This window comes from Cervus elaphus, chromosome X (genome assembly GCF_910594005.1).
Source record: "Cervus elaphus chromosome X, mCerEla1.1, whole genome shotgun sequence".
In the NCBI taxonomy this organism is placed as follows: domain Eukaryota; kingdom Metazoa; phylum Chordata; class Mammalia; order Artiodactyla; family Cervidae; genus Cervus; species Cervus elaphus.
Genome location: NC_057848.1, coordinates 162304806 through 162325790, shown reverse-complemented (window position 1 = coordinate 162325790; position 20985 = coordinate 162304806). Strand labels below are relative to the sequence as shown.

General features: G+C 43.3%; 1 protein-coding gene across 9 annotated transcripts; it reads left to right on the top strand.

Moving 5' to 3' along the window:
• Positions 1-483: 483 nt before the first annotated feature.
• TCEANC (transcription elongation factor A N-terminal and central domain containing) lies at positions 484-20323 on the top strand. Of its 9 annotated transcripts, none has more exons than XM_043896279.1 (4): positions 484-595; positions 3398-3504; positions 4574-4642; positions 10437-11623. In XM_043896279.1, the coding sequence occupies exon 4, from the start codon at positions 10460-10462 to the stop codon at positions 11594-11596; it is 1137 nt and encodes a 378-aa protein (XP_043752214.1). In that variant the 5' UTR covers positions 484-595; positions 3398-3504; positions 4574-4642; positions 10437-10459; the 3' UTR covers positions 11597-11623. The 9 variants fall into 9 exon arrangements, 7 of the variants coding, with proteins under 7 accessions (XP_043752214.1, XP_043752210.1, XP_043752217.1 ...); XM_043896278.1 differs by lacking the exon at positions 484-595 and adding an exon at positions 602-1034; XR_006339881.1 differs by lacking the exons at positions 4574-4642; positions 10437-11623 and adding an exon at positions 20164-20323.
• The last annotated feature ends 662 nt before the right edge of the window (positions 20324-20985 follow it).

The following is a 20985-nucleotide window of genomic DNA, read 5'->3' as shown; positions in this document are numbered from 1 at the left end:
CAGCAAAGAAGGCTGCCACTTTCTCTAGTCCTACCATCAGGGTGTCTTTACGGGACTCTGGCAGGGAAAGAATGTGTACAGGTGGGACACGCAGCATGCACCAGGCTCCTTAATGAATGTCTTCTGCTTTCATATCAACTGATGCATGTGAAGGGGTGCAATAAGTACTTGTTGAATTAATTACCGCGTTAAGTAAATTCGTTTTCGTCCTAAGTGTTGTCAACATTTAGCCGAGCACTGTCTTGATGGGAAACAGAAAGGGTAGTTCAACAAACTTCGATGCTCAAAAGCAACAGTAGGGCTGTTTGTTTATTTCTTTTTATTTTTTTCCAATTCGTGGCCGGCTGCAGATTGCCGGCCCCAGACCGGGACCCGAATTTGGGAGCTGACGGGGTTGGGGGCGGGGGTGGGGCCGGCCTCTTGCCGGCCGATCGCTCTGCGCAGACACCACTTTCCTAGCACGCATGCGTTGGGGGCCTTGTTCTCCAGTCCGCTGGATGGATTGGTTGAGCTTTCGCGGTCCCGCCCTGGGACCGGAAGTCCTCTCTGGAACCCGAGGACACCGAGGACTTCCGGGTTTCGCCCGTGCTTCTGGGTGAGCGGTGTTCAGGTTTCGCCAATGTCTTTTTGGCTGCAGACAGGCGACCCACTGTTCCCAGTGGAAGCCCACCCCGCTCGGGGAGGCTGTCGGTGTTGCCGGGGCCGGTAGACCCGGACGTGCTTTCGCCTTCCCCTCTGCTAGATCCCTCAGGGCCGCCGCTCCCTGCGCGCTGGGTGCCAGGCTGCCACCCTTGGAAGTCTTGCAGCAGACTTTGCTTGTCACTCCACCCCACCCACTGGAACCCGAACCCGGGCCAGAGTGGGCCCTTGTGTCAGTCCTTTCCCCTTGTCCCTTCCGCTCACTGCACATTTGCTATTGGTCATCATAAAGCAGAACGGCGCTAGAGCAGTATTGTGCCACTTCAGAAACCGCGATGCTCCTGACAGCATAATTTCTCGCCATAGATGAAGGGGCTGCCTGTATAGCCAAAGAGGTATACCTGGGTTGTGGCTAGAAATTTAAAATTTCTCTTTAGATCTTAGGTCTAAACTGAGCTAGGTTATTGCTGATTTGTTACCAGCTTTTGGAGATTTCTCTTTGATCTGTTGTTAGCTTTTAGAGCAGATGTGTGTACTTTCTGCATATACCTGTAACATCAGTTAATATTAACAAGGTTTTGTATGCATTCCTTCAACAGATATTTCGGGCACTGTATAAACTCTGTTTTTGATATGTATTGAGTAGCTAGGGGTATAGGTGTGTACCTCAGCATTATCGGTTCTAGCATATACTCTAGAATTGTCCAGTATGGTAGCCACTAGGTCCATAAGGCTGAGTACCTGAAATGTGCCTAGTCGGAACTGAGATGTGCATTAAGTGTAAAATGGCAAATGTTGGAGAATTAGTATGAAAAAGAATGCAAACTATCTCAATTTGTTTATATCAATCAACGTGTTGAAATGACTGTTTGGGATACACTGGGTTAAATAAGATGTTTTACTAATTTCACCTGTTTATATTTTTTCTGTGGCCACTAGAGATTTTTAAATCCTTTGTCTGGCTTGCTGTTATACTGCTGTTGGACAGCACTGCCTGCAACCAAATCCAGCATTTCTGTCTTTGGAAAAAGAGATTTATTGTAGCAAAGCCATATCCATTCATTTATATATTGTCTGTGGCTGGTGTGTCTGACTCTTTGGGACCCCATGGACTGTAGCCCACCAGGCTTTTCTGTCCGTGGAATTCTCTAGGCAAGAATACTGGAGTGGGTTGCCATTTCCTTCTCTGGGGGATCTTCCCGACCTAGGCAACCCAGGTCTCCCGCATTGCAGGCAGATTCTTTACAGTCTGAACCACCCAGTAACACAATACTTACTGTCTGTGGCTGCTGTTCCTGCTACAAAAGCAGTGAAGCTGAGTAGTCCATACAGAAGCTGGATGGACTACAAAGCCTCAAGTATTTACCATCTGGCCTTTTATAGAAAAAGTTTGCTGAACCTCTGCTCTAGAACAATGTCAGGTATGGTAGATACATGTAAACCTCTTCATTGTATATATAATGAATATATATTATTCCTCTTCATTGCTATATAATCCTCAGTTGGGCTTAGTGTGTGACATAGTTCCAAGGACTTTGTAAGGACTGTCCCTTTTAATTCTCATATTAATCCTATGATGTTGCATTCTCCCTCCACCACGAACATACTCAACATACTTCTGGGAACTGTGCCTTCTAGTCCTTCCTTATCCCCAAATGACTTGACTCCTGGGGTCCAGCTGATTAGCCCACAGGAGGCACTGTGCTTCTGGTTTTTTTTTTTAAACTAGAATATTTTAAAATGATTTTCTGAACTAAAATTGAGATAAGGTTGGTTTCCCATGGAAGAAGCTGAGGGGCTTAGGCGCAATGGGTACAAGCAAGCCAGTCTGTGGTGCAAAGGATGATGCTCACAAGCGGAGAGGAGAGAATTTGTTGAGTAATAGTGAGCCCTGGCCAGGTGTTGCCAAATGTGTATCAGTGAATGAAACAAACATCATTCTTCTGTGGTCTTGTAGGGAAAACAGACAAGAAAAAAATTATTTAGTGTGATTCAATTCAGTTCAGTCGCTCAGTCATGTCCGACTCTTTGTGACCCCATGGACTACAGCACACCAGGTTTCCCTGTCCATCACCAACTCCCAGAGCTTGCTCAAACTCATGTCCATCAAGTCGGTGATGCCATCCAACCATCTCATCCTCTGTCATCCCCTTCTCTTGCCTTCAGTCTTTCCCAGCATCAGGGTCTTTTCCAATGAGTCAATTCTTTGCATCAGGTGGCCAAAATATTGACACTTCGGCTTCAGCATCAGTCCTTCCAATGAATATTCAGGATTGATTTCCTTTAGGATTGACTGGTTTGATTTCATTGCAGTCCAAGGGACTCTCAAGAATCTTCTCCAATGCCATAGTTCAAAAGCATCAGTTCTTCAGCGCTCAGCTTTCTTTATGGTCCAACTCTCACATCCATACATGACTACTGGAAAAACCATAGCTTTGACTAGATGGACCTTTGTTGGCAAAGTGATGTCTCTGCTTTTTAATATGCTGTCTAGGTTTGTCATAGCTTTTCTTCCAAGGAGCACGCGTCTTTTAATTTCATGACTGCAGTCACCATCTGCAGTGATTTTGGAACACAAGGAAAAAAAATCTGTTACTGTTTCCATTGCTTACCCACCTATTTGCCATGAAGTGATGGGACCAGATGCCATGATCTTCGTTTTTTGAATGTTGAGTTTTAAGTCAGCTTTTTCACTCTCCTCTTTAGTGTGATATGCACCGTGGGGAAAAAAGGTACAAATATTTGATGTTCTTAACAGGTTTCCTCATCTGTAAGATGGCGGTAAACCCTGTACCTGTGAGGATGGAGCTGAGCGTCTATAGCACGCAGACTTACTCCACGTGCACTGCTTTCTGCTGTTAGGAGGTAAGTGCAGGAATGAATGCAGGGGGTTGGGTACACAGTGATGCTGAAAACATTGCAGTCACCGGTTGGAGTTTGTAGAGAAGGTTTTCAGGTGAGTTGTGCACAGCAGGTTTTTTTTTTTTTTTTTTTAAACATTTCACAATTTAATGAGGCTCCCTCCAGCAGAATGTGAAGTCGGAGAGGTGGTGTGTGTTTAGCCCAGGAGCAGGTCGGGAACTGCCTTTGGGTGGAGGCCCACGAGCCGGGTCGGTCCTGCTGCAGGAGAGGGGTTGTGCCTGTGTGTTCGGGGCCGTGGTGATGGCTCTGGTTTAGATCATAGTCACCTGGAGAGCTGCAATGTGCCCAGGCCTGCCCGCAGAGATTCATATTCATTCTGTCTGGGGTGAGGCCCTGGCATTGTTTTTCTTTTGGCTGTGTAAGTTCTCCAGATGACACAGCTTGGCAGGCAGGAGTGAGAACCACTTTTGGTGAGAGACACACAGGCTCGGGGACCTAGTGGAGCAAAGGCATTGAGCTGGGGGATGCAAGTGCCTGCCAGTGATTCAGTGAGATCACGAAAGAGGCTGGAAAGGGGCTTTTCATTACTGGCCAGGGACCTTGGGCTCCATCCTGAGAGCAGAGGGGAATCTCTGAAGGGCCTTAAGCGAGAAAAGGAGGGGACCTTTTGCTGAAATCTCTACTAGAAGATGATCCCTCTAACAAAATGTCATGAGTAGAGTGAAAGCAGTGAAGAACTGGAGCCAGCCAGATAGCAGCAGTACAGGTTTGTGTATCCCTCCTACGTGTGCCCCTTAGCAGCGGTGTCTGTCCTTGTATTTGCCAGTTTCTTGTCTGTATTCTGCTGGGCTGTCAGCTCCTTTATGGCAGAGAGTATCTCGTTAGGTTTAGCATCTATCATGTACGAGATACATAACAGATATTTATTCAGTGAACTGTGTAGAACTCTAAACTGGACACACAGCCTACTCATCTTTTTATGGCAGTTGTCAAAATTTTATATCCCAGTTGCTTACATACTACAGCCTCCTAAGGCAATAAATTGCTTTCTATCCACATGACTTTCCCACAGGGAGAATAGAAAGTTTGACGTCATTGAAATGCTGCAGAAAATATGGAAGAGAGGCACACAGTTCTTGAGGTACTAGCCTACTGTGTTCCCCATTTGCCTGGCCAAGTAATAAAGCCACTTTCTCCTCCAAAAAAAATATATATGGCAGTTTCTCAAAAAATTAAAAATAGAATGCCTATATGATCCAGCAACCCCACTTTTGGGTAAATACCTGACAGAACTGAAAGCAGAAAGATATCTATGCATTCATGTTCATGGCAGCATTATTGACAAGAGCCCAAAGGTGGAAGCAATTAAAGTGTCCATCAGCGGATGGATGGATAAACACAATGTGGTCTACCCATCCAGTGGAATCTTATCTAGCCTTGAAAGGAGGGAAATTCTGACAGATACTCTGATGTGGATGAACCTTGAGAGCATTATGCTGTGTGAAATAAGCCTGACACAAAAAAGCAGATACTGTATGATTCCACTTATATGAGGTATCTAAAGTAGTCAAACTCAGACGGTAGAATGATGGTTACTAGGGAATGCAGGGGAGAAAGAAGTGAAGAGCTGTTGAATAGGTGCAAAGTTTGTTTTGCAAGACAACTAGCATTCCAAAAGCTGGTTGCACAACAGTGTCAATGTACTTAATGAACCATCCATGTCAAAATGGTTAAGATGATAAATTATATGTGCATTTTACCACAATTCAAAATTTTAAAATGTAGAGGAACAGTAAATAAAAGGGTTATGAAATGAAGAGCAGAGTGCTTATATATATGAAACCTTTAACTTCAGTAGATTTCCATGAGTAAAGAAAAAGTTTCAACAAACAGTGCTTCCATCTCCCTGAAGCCCTGAAGCTACAATTAACTTCGCCTTTAGAGTCTCCTTAAAGCTCTGACCTTTCATTGAGAAATTCGACCTGAGTTAAAGATTGCCTAACCTCCTTGGGGGAACTCTAGACCAGTGTCTTATTAACCCCCTTGCTGACATCCAGCCCAGTTTAATCCTGCTTTCTCAGGTAACGATGCGTAGAGAATGAGTATAGAACGTGAGGAGACTGAGTCCTTGCTAGGAAATGTTCCCACACGTGGGGGAGGGTTCAAGTGCCCTGAGCTCCTTGTGACCGGACCGTCGTGACTCCCTTGCTTGACTTCCTCCAGGTCCCGAGATCTCAAGCAGACAGTGCTGAGAGCAGTAGTCAGCAAGTGAGGATGTGTATTTTTAATTTTTCTGTGCTGTCTTGCCTGTTCTTGACTGAGCCTTTGATTCTTAGGAAGACCCTTTTTACTGTTGCAGTGGATTTCAATGAAATAATGACATTTACAGCAACATGGATGGACCTAGAGATTATCATACTAAGTGAATAAGTCAGAGAAAAACAAATACTATATGGTATCACTTATCTATGGAATCTGAAATAAGACACAAGTGAACCTCTCTATGAAACAGAAACAGGCTCACAGACATAGAGAACAGACTGGGGTTGCCAAGAGGACAGGGTGAGGGAGGGAAGGATTGGGAGTTTGGGATTAGCAGAAGCAAACTGGCTATATACAAATGGATAAACAATGAGGTCTTACTGTAGAGCACAGGGAACTATATTCAACATCCTGTGATAAACCACCATGGAGAAGAATATGAAAAAGAATATTTATATATAACTGAATCACTTTGTTATACAGCAGAAATTAACATTGTAAATCAACTACAATAAAATTTTAAAAGGAACAGTATATAAGTAAATGGGTAGGATTGTGTTCCAATAAAACTTTATGTACAGAAAAATTAATCAATACATAAATCTTCATTCTGATCATTCAAAAAAAGAAATGGATTCAAAAAGGAAAAACAATGATCTTGAAGTACCAGTTCTCAATAATTAGAGAATACCACTTACAATCCAGAATCAGTGGCCCATTGCATTCTTGTTAACTGACTAAAAAAGAATAATAACTAAAAAAGACCACCAGGTGGTAAAAATACAAGACCCAGAACCTTGATCATGTGCACTATGCAATGGGGAAAAACCAGTGGGAACCTCAGAGTTGTAGCTGTGGGTGATCACCTGTTCATATTTGGGGATCAGGTTTGAGGGGAGACGGAACGGTTTCCAGTGCAGCAGTGGGCTTCTGAGGAAGGTGAGAGCTGATAAGAATGCAGAGTCACAGATGAGGTGAGGCGCTTCCCTTCTGGTGTCCTGATTCCAAAGGGCAGTAGGACTGGGGTGATCCATGTACCATGTCATTTTTCAGTAGGCAAATCTCTGGAACATATAGGGTTTATCATGAAATTGTAATAGACCCATAACTTTTCTGATTAGGAAAACAGTGCATATGTATACATCAATAGAAAATGAAAAAAAGAGTAAAAGAACAAACAAAAATGACTTGAGATCTTGCCATTCAGAAAATAACACTGGCAGAAATCTTTTGTATCTATTTTCAGCCTTTTCTCTTCACATGTGATTTTTAAATAAAATTTGGATCAGACTTTATCCCATGGACTGAGGATCCTGGTAGGCTATAGTCCATGGGGTCGCAGAGTCGGACACGACTGAGCGACTTCACTTCACTTAGATCCCACAAGCTGTGCAGCATGACCAGAAAAAATATTAAAGATACAAATAAATAGACTTTAGATGTTGTTTTATTTTTATTAATTTTTAGCTTTTTTTTTTTTTGGTCGCACTGCACAGCTCATGGGATCTTGGTCCCCTGGACAGGGATTGAACCCGGGCTCTCAGCAGTGAGACTACTGAGTCCTAACCACTGGCCTGCCAAGGCATTCCCTCGATGTTGTTTTTAAATAACAGTTTTGTTCAGATACACTTTTTGTACCATAAGTTCACCTAATTTAAGTGTACAGTTTAGTGGGGTTTTTTTAATCATATTCACAGCTGTGCAACAGTTACCACAGTCAATTTGAGAGAAGAATCTGTACCTCCCCCAAGAAAAGCTGTGTACCCATTAATAGCCACTGCCTCTTCATTCCACCCCACTGGTTCCCTGATTCCCTCCGTCCCAGCCCTCGTCCACCGTAAATTTACATTCTGTTTCTAGATTTGTGTATTCTGGACATCTCATGTAAATGAAACCATACAATCTGTGTCTTAAATTTAGCATAAAGCTTTGAAGGCTCATCCATGTTGTCTGTATCAGAATTTCATTTTAGTGTCAACATCCCATTGTATGGATATATTATGGTTTGTTTCTCGATTCTTCAGTTGATAAACATTTGGATTGTTTCCACTTTTTGTCTGTTACGAGCAATGCTGCTAGGAATGCTCGTGTGCAAGCCTAGCCATTTGGAACCTCATCGTTTCTTCTAAGTTTGCAGAAAATTCTTACAAAAACAGCCTCCACATCTCTCATTTCCTTAAAGTAAATTTTTAGAAATAGAATTGCTGACTAAAAGGACCTTAAACTTTACAGCACTTGTCAGATGGTGTCTAGGAAGACTGCATTAACTATCTCTATAATCACTTCAGTGTTGTGAGCCTGTGTGTCTTTGGTGATTGTTATTTAATATCACGTGCTATAAAACAAGAGTCCATGGAGTCTTGAAAAGATGATATCCCTGCCATCAAAATGCTTATGTTCACATTTAGACCAAACAGGGAGATACAGATCCAAGGGTATTTTGTACGCAAGGTTGTGTGCATTAGGTGGAGAGAAAAAGAGACAGGTTATAGATAAAGTGAACTTTTGCCTTCTCGGGATGAGGTTCACACAGACATAACCAGCTTTTTACACCTAAAAGTGGGGGGAAAAAAGTTAATGGAACAGAATTCCGGCCTAGGGACCCATTAGTCCAAAGTCCTAAATCCTCTGGATTGCAGAGTCAGAACCTTGACCCCGATGTTCAGAAGACTTAGACGTCAGCACCATGTGGCCTGGTGACTGTTGGGGCCCATCTGACCTGTGTCCAGCTGCCTCCCCACCTGTGGTGTTTCATCATTTCTGTAGATTCCTTGGGACTTCTGAACAGCATCTGATTTTGGCTCTGTTTTTTATGCTTTTATATTCAGAAAAGTCCTATGTCAAGACTATAAAATCAGGGAATTCCCTGGCAGTCCAGCGGTTAGAACTCCACACTTCCACTCCAGGGAACCCAGTTTCAGCCCCTGATCGGAGAACTAAGATCCCACAAGCCACAGTCAGTTCAGTCTCTCAGTCATGTCTGACTTTGTGACCCCATGGACTGCAGCACGCCAGCCCTCCCTGTCCAATCACCAACTCCCAGAGTTTATTCAAACTCATGCCCATTGAGTCGGTGATGCCATCCAGCCATCTCATCCTCTGCTGTCCCCTTCTCCTCCTGCCTTCAATCTTTCCCAGCATCAGGGTCTTTTCCATTGAGTCGGTTCTTTGCATCAGGTGGCCAAAGTATTGGAGTTTCAGCTTCAACATCAGTCCTTCCAATGAATATTCAGGATTGATTTCCTTTAGGATGGACTGGTTGGATCTCCTTGCAGTCCAAGGGACTCTCAAGAGTCTTCTCCAACACCACAGTTCAAAAGCATCAATTCTTTAGCACTCAGCTTTCTTTATAGTCCAACTCTCACATCTATACATGACCACTGGAAAAACCACAGCTTTGACTAGATGGACCTTTGTTGGCAAAGTAATGTCTCTGCTTTTTAATATGCTGTCTAGGTTGGTCATAACTTTTCTTCCAAGGAGCAAGCATCTTTTAATTTCATGGCTGCAGTCACCATCTGCAGTGATTTTGGAACCACAAAAAATAAAGTCTGCCACTGTTTCCACTGTTGCCCCATCTATTTGCCATGAAGTGATGGGATCAGATGCCATGATCTTAGTTTTATGAATTTTGAGTTTTAAGCCAACTTTTTCAGTCTCATCTTTCACTTTCATCAAATAGATGGCAAATCTCTTGCTCTTTAGTTCTTCTTCACTTTCTGCCATAAGGGTGGTATCATCTGCATATCTGAGGTTATTGATATTTCTCCCGGCCATCTTGATTCCAGCTTGTGCTTCCTCCAGCCCAGCGTTTCTCATGATGTACTCTGCATATAAGTTAAATAAGCAGGGTGACAATATACAGCCTTGACGTACTCCTTTCCTGATTTGAAACCAGTCTGTTGTTCTGTGTCCAGTTCTATGTGTTGCTTCTTGACCTTCATACAGATTTCTCAGGAGGCAGGTCGGGTTGTCTTGTGTTACTCTCTTTAAGAATTTAGGTTCAGCCCCTGATTGGAGAACTAAGATCCCACAAGCCACAGTACAGCCAATAAAAGCTATATATTAAAGAAAAAATAAACTGTAAAATCAGCAAGGAGTTCAGTTTAAATAGCTGAACACAGGGGAAAATAGTCTGGCCTCCTCAGCCTTTCCCCATGGACGCTGACATTGGCATGTTTTCATTCCCAACATAACCACCAAATTCCACACAAAGGAGTTGACTAATCTTGATCTGGAAAGGGCATTCATTTGTAAAAGTAGAGATGTGAAAGTCACAGCAGCTCTTTCAGCAAGCTTCCTTTAAGTGATTGTTAATGCAGAGGCTATTTACAGGGCTGCTGTTTTTTTTTGTTGTTGTTGCTGTTGTTTTTTTAACTACTGAGACTCAGACTTTTGAGACTGAACCACACTGCATTGCGGATTGCATTTTCTAACATGTCACACCCATTTTTATTACCTAACTCTTTCTCTGCCTGGCTCAGATGTTAAAGAATCTGCCTGCAATGTGGAAGACCTGGGTTCCATCCCTGGCTTGGGAAGATCCCCTGGAGAAGGGAATGGCGACCCACTCCAGGATTCTGGCCTGGAGAATTCCATAGACTGTATAGTCTATGGGGTCACAAAGAGTTGGACACGACTCAGCATCTTTCTTCTTCTTTTTCTCTGCCTAGGTACCTGGCAGAGAGCACAGTGCATGTATGAGGGAGCTGCGCCCGGCAAACGCAAGCTTGAGAACACGGAAAGCCCTTTTTTCTTGGCAGCTCTAACGATGTCTGACAAAAACCAGATAACAGCCAGAGTTTCCCTTATCGAGCAGCTGATGTCTCAGAGGAATTTTGAGGATCTCGGCCATCACCTCACTGCGCTGGAAACTCTGCATGTGACTCCAGAGCACCTTCAGGAGACGGAGGTGGTCAGGGCGGTGTACAGAGTCCTCAAAAACTGCCCCACAGCGGCTTTGAAACAGAAAGCCAAGCATTTGCTGTCAGAATGGAAAGCACTGTATAAGTATACTCTCTGCAAGCCAGAGGGCAGCCCTAAACGATTTCCTCTGGGTGGAAGTCAAGAAGAAAATCAAGGCCTTCCTCCTGACCCAAATCAGGAGGAGGAGGTACAGGGCGGCTCCAGGTGTAATCCTCTATTCACATCCCAAGATGTGGCAGGAGCCATTGAAACGATCGTGCCGGAAGATAGCTGTGGCAGAGCAGAGCCTAAGGCAGTGCCTCTCAGCACCCAGGACCCTCAGTCCACTGACCTGGCAGCGAGTGGGCAGCCAGACCCTGCAGTGCCCGTGAGAGCCAGATGCACAGAGCTGCTGTACAAAGCTCTGACTGCTTCCTCCCCAGGCCAGCCCAGAGCCCACGTGTGGCACGACTTGGCACAAGAAATCGAAGCGCACATTTTTGCCCTTCACCCCAAGAACCTCCAAAAATACAAAACATGCATCCGCAGCAAAGTGGCCAATCTGAAGAACCCCCGCAATTCTCACTTACAGCAGAACTTGCTCTCTGGGACCACGTCTCCGAAGGAATTTGCTGAAATGACCGCCATGGAGATGGCCAGCCAGGAACTGAAGCAGTTGAGAGCCTCCTATACAAAATCTGCCTTACGGGAACATTACCTGCCCCAAGTGGTGGAGGGCACGCCGACCAGGAAAATAAAATGCAAGCGCTGCGAGAAATTCAACTGCCAGGTCACCATCATCCCCAGAGGGACACTCTTCCTTCCAAGTTGGGTGCGGAATTCAAGCCCAGATGAAGAAATGATGACCTATGTCATCTGCAATGAGTGTGGGGAGCAGTGGTATCATAACAAGTGGGTGTGCTTGTGATTATAAATAAATGTTCTTTTAAGAGCAGATAACTGAAGTGATTTATTTGTACCACCTTTTTATGCTTGTCTTTTAAATCTTATAGATACTATTCTTTTTTTTTAATTGAGGTATAGTTAATTTATAATGTTTTATTAGTTTCAAGTGTATGCAAAGTGATTCAGTTCAGTTCAGTCGCTCAGTCGTGTCTGACTCTTTGTGACCCCATGGACTGCAGCATACCAGGCCTCCCTGTCCATCACCAACTCCCAGAGTTTACTCAAACTCATGTCCATCGAGTCGGTGATGCCATCCAACCATCTCATCCTCTGCTGTCCCTTTCTCCTCCCACCTTCAACTTTTCCCAGCAGCAGGGTCTTTTCAAATGAGTCTGCTCTTTGCATCAGGTGGCCAAAGTATTGGAGTTTCAGCTTCAACATCAGTCCTTCCAATGAACACTCAGGACTGATCTTCTTTAGGATGGACTGGTTGGATCTCCTTGCAGTCCAAGGGACTCTCAAGAGTCTTCTCCAACACCACAGTTCAAAAGCATCAATTCTTCGGCGCTCAGCTTTCTTTGTAGTCCAACTCTCACATCCATACATGACCACTGGAAAAACCACAGCTTTGACTAGATGGACCTTTGTTGGCAAAGTAATGTCTCTGCTTTTTAATATGCTGTCTAGGTTGGTCATAACTTTCCTTCCAAGGAGTAAGCTAAGCATCTTAATTTCATGGCTGCAGTCACCATCTGCAGTGATTTTGGAGCTCCCAAAAATAAAGTCTGCCACTGTTTCCACTGTTGCCCCATCTATTTACCATGAAGTAATGGGACCAGACACCGTGATCTTAGTTTTCTGAATGTTGAGTTTTAAGCCAACTTTTTCACTCTCCTCTTTCACTTTCATCAAGAGGCTCTTTAGTTCTTCTTCACTTTCTGCCATAAGGGTGGTATCATCTGCATATCTGAGGTTATTGATATTTCTCCCAGCAATCTTGATTCCAGCTTGTGCTTCATCTAGCCCAGCATTTCTCATGATGTACTCTGCATATAAGTTAAATAAGCAGGGTGACAATATACAGCCTTAACGTACTCCTTTTCCTGTTTGGAACCAGTCTGTTGTTCCATGTCCAGTTTTAACTGTTGCTTCCTGACCTGCATACAGATTTCTCAAGAGGTAGGTCAGGTGGTCTGGTATGCCCATCTCTTTCAGAATTTTCCAGAGCTTATTGTAATCTACACAGTCAAAGGTTTTGGCATAGTCAATAAAGCAGAAATAGATGTTTTTCTGGAACTCTCTTGCTTTTTCAATGATCCAGCCAATGTTGGCACTTTGATTTCTGTTTCTGCTGCCTTTTCTAAAACCAGCTTGAACATCTGGAAGTTCACAGTTCACGTATTGTTGAAGCCTGGCTTGGAGAATTTTGAGCATTACTTTGCTAGCGTGTGAGATGAGTGCAATTGTATGGTAGTTGGAGCATTCTTTGTGCTTTGTGGGGGATAGTTTGACCACCCCCCACTCCGGGACAATTACATCTGGATCTGTGGAATGCCTGGAGGAGGAAATGGCAACCCACTGCAGTATTCTCGCCTGGAGAATCCCATGGACAGAGGAGCCTGGCGGGCTACAGTCTGTGGGGTCACAAAGAGTCGGACGTGACTGAGTGACTAACACTTTGACTTTTACTATGGGGATGCAGCCCCAGCATCAACATTTCTGTTTTCTTTCCTCAAGTTACTTGAAGATGCGGTCAGAGTTCCAAAGGCTTGCACTTGATCCTTTTGTCACCTTTAAGAAAAGAGTGTTATTTTGTACACTTCACAGTTGAGGAAACGTCCACAGACGTCCTGTGGCTCACCTCCGCAGCACAACCATAAATAGTCACATATGAACTGCGGCTAGATTTTCTTCCTTCTAATTCCCTGTCTGAGACGACTTCCATATTGACTCCTGAGAAATACAGCCCTGGAGATGTGGGACTAAATGAATAGTGCCTTCAAGTTCTCACATCGGGGGACGTGGCTTTGTTGTTTTCCATTCTCTTTTCTCTTTCCACTTTACAGGTCTCCCTTGAGCCCTGAAATTTCCCCTATTAATTCCAGTTAGAATTTTGTTTCCAGCCCTCTTGCTCCGTCATAGGAGTGACACATTGTTTTTCCTCCACACAATTTCTCCAGGGTACATAAACTCTTTAGGACATTTGGTTACTGATGTTAGGGAGTCCTCATGTTCTCAAGGGCATGTGTTTAGATCTGTAGGGAAGTAAAAAAAAAACCCAAAAACCCTAGACTCTATAGCTGGGACCCTGCAAGTTAGAAATGCCGAGACAGATAGATGGACAAGAGAGAAGTCAAGTTTATTTACACATACAGCACCTATACCTGCAGGAGAAACTCAGTGATGAGTAACTCAAAGGGATGTTTAGAACTTGGGCTTAGACAACATTTTAAGAAAGAACAGTCCATTTGTAGAGAAAGACCAAGAAAGTGAAGTCGCTCAGTTGTGTCCGACTCTTTGCGACCCCATGGACTGTAGCCTGCCAGGCTCCTCCATTGTTCATGGGATTTTCCAGGCAAGAGTACTGGAGTGGGTTGCCATTTCCTTCTCCAAGGGATCTTCCTGGCCCAGGGATCAAACTCCGGTCTCCCGCATTGTAGGCAGACGCTTTACCGTCTGAGCCATGAGAGCAGAGACAACAACTTTCAGTGAAATTCCAACTAATACCAAGGAAAATGGCTGTAGGCTTTTAGGGGCAGCAGGCTGTGGGAAGGTCCTTTAGGGAACTGATGGACGATATGGGTCGTCTAGCAGGGTTGGGGAGACGCCTCTCTGTGCTATGCTGCCTCCAGTGATCGGGTGGTTATCCCCTGGTAGGGAATTCACAAGGGGAATTTAGGTTCTGCTTTCAGGCAGTTGGGGGAGGGCAGACAGCTCAGCCGTGTTTCCTCTTTTTCATATGCTTTCAGTTGCAGTGATCCTTCTGCCCTTGTATTTTGAGGGTGGCATGCTCCAAACCCCTTCAAGTCTGAAGCGCCAATTCTGATTTTGTAAAAACTGGCATTAACCTCTCAGAGGAAGTCCGTTACCTCGGTCTTTGAATCTCCCAATGTTTGTCTCCTCGATGAAAAGGGAATCACTTCCGTGAGGCTTTTGTAAGCAGTGTCAAACCAACCTGTATAATGTTCAAATACAACAGTCCTTCTGTGTGATTACAGCTGATTTTTTTTAGAAGTTCATAGAATTTTACTTTTTATCATTTTCACTATAGTTTGTAAGTTACCTCCAAACCTACACATTTTCACCATTCTTCTCTCTTTACTCTCCTAAGTCCCTTTGGCAGAGCTCTGAAGTCTTCACGGACTATACAGTTTACCTGCCTCATGACAGAATTCCCCGAAATGTGCAGAACACACAAAGCAAATATATTTGTGTTTTCAAACGGTTTTAAAGAAAGCAGCTTGAGGCCCTCTGGGAGGAATTCTGTTTTGATTATCTTTCTCCGGGAGGCTTCCCAGCACTGCCCATTGTGATGTAACAGTCTTTTAAAGAAGAACTCTGCACAGCCAACTAGAACTTCAAGTTTCACCAAGTGTGGTTTCATGTGACTTGCTTGGAGCGGTCTTAAAAACTATTCAGTGGTTAGAAAAAAGCACAGCACATGAAACCCGCGTGTGATTAGTTCATGTCAGGGTTTGTCTTTTGGTTTGGGGCTTTTGGGGTGTGTTTTAGCGGGTAGGATTTTTTTGTTTTTTATTTTGGTGTTTTTTATTTGTACCAGGATTTTGCAAACTGAATGTGCAGATGAATAGAGGCACTTGAAATGGAAATTCCTTTATTCTCCAAGATCTAAAAATCTGAGTTGTCTTCCTCATTTTGTATCAACTTTGTCAGTGAGTTGCAACTATAGATAGAAAAATAGTGATTTTTTTTTCTTTTAGTCAGTGAGAGAGCATTACATTTTCTAAGTTTATGGCCTTCCCTGGTGACTCAGACGGTAATGAATCTGCCTGCAATGTGGGAGTCCTAGGTTTGATCCCTGGGTAGGGAAGATCCCCTGGAGAAGGGAATGGCAACCCACTCCAGTATTCTTGCCTAGAGAATCCCATGGATAGAGGAGCCTGGCGGGCTACAGTCCATGGGGTCACAAAGAGTCGGACACAACAGGGCAACTGACATATGTACATGTATGCATGTCTTCTTCATTTTGTATCAACTTTGTCAGTGACTGTTGCAACTATAGATAGGAAAATAGTAATCGTTTTTTGTTTTCTTTTAGTCAATGAGACAGCATTACATTTTCTAAGTATAGATAAGAGTTCTTTTACATCCTATGCTTATCTCCTGAAAAGAAAGGGGTTCTCTTTTAAGGCACTCATGGGGTAAAGGAGCTCTCGTTTCCGTTAAAATCATTTTTACAAGGACAGCAAATCCAAAGGCCCCAGGATGGGAGGGTGTCTGACACAGACAAGGCACAGTAGGAAGAAGGGGATGAAGGAGCCTGAGACATCAGGCTCGTGAGGGCCCTGGTGAGTCATGACAAGGACTTTGAAATTTTTGCCAAGCTTGATAGGAAACCATGATAGCTGAGGGTGGGTAGTGATGCAATTTGAATGACCTCAGGAAGCATCTCTCTGGCGGCTGTGTAAAGGCAGATGAGGAGGGAAGCAAGGACAGAGGCAGGGGCACCAGTGTCATTTAACTTGTTTCTAGCAAGAGTGCACAAAGACTGCGCTCCTTGCATCCTTATAGTTGATGGAGTCCTCAGTGATGGGGTTGAGGACACGCTACCCCATTTGGCCCTTTGGCGTAGTGAATATTTTAAGCTGAAGGAATTTGAGAAATGGCAGGTGCAGGAAGGCCTCTGCCCTTCCCCTGAGGCAGGTCATAAGACCCTCAGGTTAGAGGTGCTCCTCACCCCTATACCGGAGGAGAGGAGCATTCCTTTCTCTGCAGATGGAACGATGCTGGAGGGAATCTGAAGGAACTGTCCTTGTTGGGTTTCCCCCGGTTGAAATTTCCTACAACTCTCCACCCTTCATCAGACCTAGAAACACTCAGGGGTAACTGTTTCTTTGAGTCTTCATTTCCTTATGAAGCCTCCCAGATTGGATAAAATTTATATTACAGAAATGTGTGTGTTTTTTCCCTTTAATTTTTCTTGGAGTATAGTCAATTTACAGTGTTGTGTTAGTTTCAGGTATACAGCAAAGTGGATCGATTATACATACACATATATCTACTCTGTTTTTAGATTCTTTTCCCATATAGGTTGTTACAGACAACTGAGTAGAGTTCCCTGTGGTACACAGTAGGTCCTTGTTGGTTATCTATTTCATATACTGTGGTGTGTGTATGTCCATTCCAACATCCCAATTTATCCTCCCCCCACATCCCATAACCACCTGGTAACCATAAGTTTGTTTTCTCCATCTGCAACTCAGTTTCTGTTTTGTAGATAAGTTAATTTGTACCTTTAAAAAAATATATTCCACATAAAAGCAATATCCTGTATTTTTCTTTCCCTGTCTGACTAACTTCACTTAGTCTGACACTCTCTAGGTCCATCCATGTTGCTGCAAATGGCATGATTTCATTCTTTTTATGACTAATACTCCTTTGTATATGTGTAGCACATATTCTTTATCCATTCCTCTGTTGATGTATATTTCGGTTGTTTCCATGTCTCGGCTATTGTAAACAGCGCTGTGAGCACAGTGGTTCATGTATCTTTTCAAATTATGGTTTTTTCTGGATATATGCCCAGGATTGCTGGATCATATGCTAGCTCTGTGTTTTAGTTTTTTAAGGACCCTCCACACTGTTTTCCATAGTGGCTGTCTGTACCAGTTTATATTCCCAGTAACAGTGTGGGAGGCTTCCCTTTTCTCCACATTCTCTCCAGCATTTATTGTTTGTACATTTTTTTTAATGATGACCATTGATACCTCATTGTAGTTCTGATTTACATTTTTGTAATAATTAGTGATATTGAGCATCTTTTCATGTGCCTCTTGGCTATCTGTATGTCTTCTCTGGAGAAACGTCTATGTAGATCTTCTGCCCATTTTTTGATTGAGTTATTATTTTTGATATTGAGCTGCATGAACTGTTTGTATATTTTGGAGATTAAACCCTTGTTGGTTGCTTCATTTGCAAATATCTTCTCCCATTCTGAGAGTTGTCTTTTCGTTTTATTTGTGGTTTCCTTTGCTGTGCAAAAGCTTTTACATCCCATGTGTTTATCTTTTGTTTTTATTTTCGTTATTCTAGAAGATGGATCAAAAACAATCTTTCTGCTATTTATGGCAAAGTGTGTTCTGCCTATATTTTCCTCTAATAAGAGTTTTTATAGTATCCAGCCTTATATTTAGGTCTTTAATCCATTTTGAGTTTATTTTTGTGTGTGGTGTTAGGGGATGTTCTAATTTCATTCGTTTACATGTATCTGTCCAGTTTTCCCAACCGTGTGTACTTTCTTTTTATTAATCTGGCTTTTGTTTCAGAGGCCCAGCCAAGAACTAGATGGTTAGGAGAGAAAACGATTTTTTCCTTTCCTACATTGGCAGTTTTGGAAATGGATGTTTCATAAAACACCACAACCCTGAATTCCCAACCCATGACCTATAATAAAAAAAATAACAAACAGCACAGAAATTCAGCACATGTATAGCTTGGCTCCTGCTTGCCCTGGTTCGGGGAACACCCGCACAGGACATAAACATCAGTGTTACACTTGACTGTAGCAGGGTGTCTTCATGGGATTTCACACATCGCTCTCCTTTTGTCCATGCTGCTTTTTTTTTTTTTTAGATTAAAAATTGGATACAATTGCAGCTCTGTCTCTTCCCTGAGCACTTCCTGTGATGAGAGGTTCCTTTCATTCCCGATTACCATTTCTAAACACCAGTCAGGAAGCCTGCAGCCAGCAGGGCTCCACTGCCTTTGCAAGGACTGGGCCTTCATCTTTTAGGTCAGATTTGCTTTGTTATTTATAACTTCCCAGTAAATGGTAGATATTTTCCTAAAATATTTTTTCATCCCTCAGAGGTTATTTACTGTAAATACCTTGATTGTAAAAGGTGCCTTCTTGCTTTCAGAAGAACCCACAATCTGACAACTTCATATAGTCCCATTTCCGTTATTGATAACTTCCTATTGTCCCATTGATGAAAACGCCTATAGTCCCATTTACAGTATGATAACTTCATATAGTCTCATTTACATTATTATTTAAAATTAGGTTTCCAGAGATGTTTCACTTTCACCCTTATGGTGAAAAGTGAAGAGGAACTAAAAAGCCTCTTGATGAAAGTGAAAGAGGAGAGTGAAAAAGCTGGCTTAAAGCTCAACATTCAGAAAACTAAGATCATGGCATCTTGTCCCATCACTTCATGGGAAATAGATGGGGAAACAGTGGAAACAGTGGCAGACTTTATTTTTTTGGGCTCCAAAATCACTGCAGATGGTGACTGCAGCCATGAAATTAAAAGATGCTTGCTCCTTGGAAGGAAAGTTATGACCAACCTAGACAGCATATTAAAAAGCAGAGACATTACTTTGCCAACAAAGGTCCATCTAGTCAAGGCTATGGTTTTTCCAGTGGTCATGTATGGATGTGAGAGTTGGACTGTGAAGAAAGCTGAGCACTGAAAAATTGGTGCTTTTGAACTGTGGTGTTGAAGAAGACTCTTGAGAGTCCCTTGGACTGCAAGGAGATCCAACCAGTCCATCCTAAAGGAGATCAGTCCTGGGTGTTCGTTGGAAGGACTGATGTTGAAGCTGAAACTCCAATACTTTGGCCACCTCATGCGAAGAGTTGACTCATTGGAAAAGACCCTGATGCTGGGAGGGATTGGGGGCAGGAGGAGAAGGGGATGACAGAGGATGAGATGGCTGGATGGCATCACCGACTCGATGGACATGAGTTTGAGTAAACTCTGGGAGTTGGTGATGGACAGGGAGGCCTGGCGTGCTGTGATTCATGGAGTTGCAAAGAGTCAGACACGACTGAGCGACTGAACTGAACTGAACTTCCAGAGATGTTACTAAGCTTTACTAGAAATGCTATAAAGTAATGATTGCACATTGCTTTATACTCTTCCAGGTGCTGGGGGGGAAGAGATGAGCTAGGCGTCATCCTAGGTCTCAGGGCCCACAACGTGCAGGTGGTGTAGCCAGAGTCATTTTATATTTCAAGAACTGTAAGAGAGGCACAGGTGCAAAGGACCCAGTGAGTCAGGGAAGGCTTTAAGAGGCTATGACCCCTAGGGCAAATCTTGAGAGGAATAAGCCAGGCAGAGGAAGCAAGGATGATGTTCTATCACTAGACCTGCTAGATCCTGACACTATATATAGCATCTCATTTAAGCCTCACAACTAGCCAGCCAGCAACTTAGAGATGAGAAAACTGAGGCTGAGAGACGTTGAATTACTTGCCTAGGGTACACAGAGACAAAGCCAGGGCTATTCATATAAAACAGGTGGGTTTTTTTTAATTTTATTTTTGCATATCAGTTTGCTTCCAGAAACGTCCAGGCATGCAAGGTACAGCTGTTTTTCAATTGTGGTTTGTTTTCCCAATGACAGGAGTGTGTGGTTTGCAGCCGTCACCTCAGCACAGTGCTGTGGGTCCCTCTATGGAGCGACCACCCAGGAATGCCTGGCAGTGGTTGCTGGTGCTCCTGACACAGGAGAACCTTCTTGAACCTTCTTGTGATACCCAGGTGCCTTAATCTGGTTTTCTGAAAAGTAAGTGATTTTTAAAATACTTAAACTTTTCAAAATGAATTTTTATTGAAGTATCGTTGCTTTCGAATATTGTGTCAGTTTCTGCTGTACAGCAGGGTCAATCATTTATACGCATACATATTTGGCATCACTGACTCAATGGACATGAGTCTGAGCAAGCTCCGGGTGATGGTGAAGGACAGGGAAGCCTCGTGTGCTGCAGTCCACGGGGTTACAAAGAGTTGGACACAACTGAGCAACAAATATATATATATATATATATACATGTATATATATATATATATATATATATATACATGTATATATATATATATATATATATATATGTTTCCCCTCTTTTTTGGATTTCCTTCCCCTTTAGGTCACCACAGAGCAGTGAGTAGAGTACCCTGTGCTAAATAGTAGGTTCTCATTAGTTATGTATAAAATACTTACATTTTAGTAATAACATACAAAAACATGTAGTTTTAGGTGGCTCAGACAATAGAGCATCTGCCAGCAATGCGGGAGATGTGGGTTTGATCCCTAGGTTGGGAAGATCCCCTGGAGAAGGGAATGACAACCCACTCCAGTGTTCTTGCCTGGAGAATCCCAGGGACAGAGGAGCCTGGTGGGCTAGAGTCCATGGGGTTGCAAAGAGTCGGACACGACTGAGTGACT